At 24.2% G+C, this 1784-nt stretch overlaps 1 protein-coding gene across 1 annotated transcript in view; it reads right to left on the reverse strand.

Annotated features, from left to right (window-relative positions):
- LOC107472037 (vestitone reductase) overlaps positions 1-1189 on the reverse strand; it is a gene marked incomplete in the record, with an annotated part of 3347 nt that extends 2158 nt beyond the window's left edge. Inside the window, 2 exon segments of the mRNA XM_016091610.3 lie at positions 1-278; positions 1037-1189. Coding sequence (XP_015947096.1) covers positions 1-278; positions 1037-1157 — 399 coding nt within the window.
- Positions 1190-1784: the final 595 nt, after the last annotated feature.

Below are 1784 nucleotides of genomic sequence, written 5' to 3' on the forward strand. Positions count from 1 at the left end.
CACGGCGGCGCCGCTCGACGTGTAAACCACTCTCCTAACTGTCTTTGAATCCAAGCATGCTTTGAGGATTCCCAGTGCTCCATCAATTGTCCTTTTTGTAACTAACTCTTCCGGTTCAGTTACTAAAAGGTCAATTGGTGTAGCCGTGTGGAAAACCCCAAAACACCCCTCAATTGTTTCAGTGAAACTCTCTGGATTGCTGAGGTCAGCATTGAAGATTTTCAATTTTTGGGATGCACCAGGCAGATTTGTGAGGAAGCTAATGTCCCTTTTTTTCTCTACAAATTTATTGTAACTCCATATTATAAATTGAATATAATTATTGGATAATTTAACTTGGTTATTTATTATTTAAAAAATATTATTTTAATTTTGATCTTTTTTTTCATTATTGTTAAATTTTTAGTACTTATTATTTATAATACAAATTTAATTTTGATACGCTATTAATGTAAAATAAATTTGCACGTGCATTTAAAGAAAATTACAACTAATTGTTCAGAAAGATAATACTAAAAATGTTTTAAAGAAAATTTTAAATTATGTGTGGACTAAACTAAAATTTAGAACATCAAAGAATAAGTGTTTGTTTGGGTGCCATTATCTTGATAAAAAAAAGAAATATTTTTTTAGTGTATTTGATAAATTTCTAGTAGTAAAAATAAAAGTACTAAAAAATAAAAAATATATATATATTTTTTGAGAAACTACAATTTGTATTTTTCTTTAAATATCTTTTTTCTAAAAAAAGAATATTTTTTATCTAATAAATAAATAAAAAAGTATTTTTATATATTGTTATATCCAAACATAATTGATATATAAAATTTTTTTTGTATAAGATATCTAAACATAAAATTACTTTTATTTTTTCATAAAATCTTTTAAAAAATATAACTAAAAAATATTTTTTTTAGAAACTCACCAAAATCTTATAGGTTATTTCATTGGAAAAAAATTTTCAATTTTATATTTTCAGATATTGTTTTCATTATTTATTTATATAATTCTAAAATAAAAAAAATAAGAAACTTACTGGGATCAGATCTGATGGTGGTGTTAACAGAGTAACCATCTTGAAGGAGCCTTTTGATGATCCATGAACCAAGAAAACCTGTGCCTCCAGTTACACACACTCTACCCTTTCCCTCTTCCATTTTCTTTTCTATTTTCTTCTATTCACTCTTTTCAGTGTTAAATGGAGATTCCATACCTTATATATATATGCTCCATTTTTCTTCCTAATAATAGTGACAAATAGGTAACTGTCTCATTGCGTAATATCGTTTTTTTTTTCTATATTAAAGTCTATGTTGAAGACTTTTCTTTGTTTTTTTGTTAGTTAGTCCAAACTAAACCAAGATATTTCTTATTTAATTCAAAACATCTCTCTCTTCTCCATTAGGAGGAACTAACTTTAATCCCTATTGTCGTCCCACTTAATTAATTAATTAAAATACTTGATATTAATGTAATTAATTTTTTTCAATAATGTAATTTAAATTTATAAATTTAAAAATAATTCACTATTAAAAGATATTAATATTAAATAAATTCATATATAATAATAATACACAATATATAATTCGGGGTTACACTAATTTTGTAAACTTGGAAGAAGATGAAGAAGAGTAGTAGAGTGTAAGAATACAAGTATATCTAAGTGATATATATAGAGTAACAAAATATTAATTTATTAATAATAATGGTAATATAGTAACAGCTAGTTTTGCAACGGCTAATTTAATATAATAACATAAATATAAATAATATTTAATATTATT

The sequence above is a fragment of the Arachis duranensis genome, chromosome 10 (assembly GCF_000817695.3).
Source record: "Arachis duranensis cultivar V14167 chromosome 10, aradu.V14167.gnm2.J7QH, whole genome shotgun sequence".
Lineage (NCBI taxonomy): Eukaryota > Viridiplantae > Streptophyta > Magnoliopsida > Fabales > Fabaceae > Arachis > Arachis duranensis.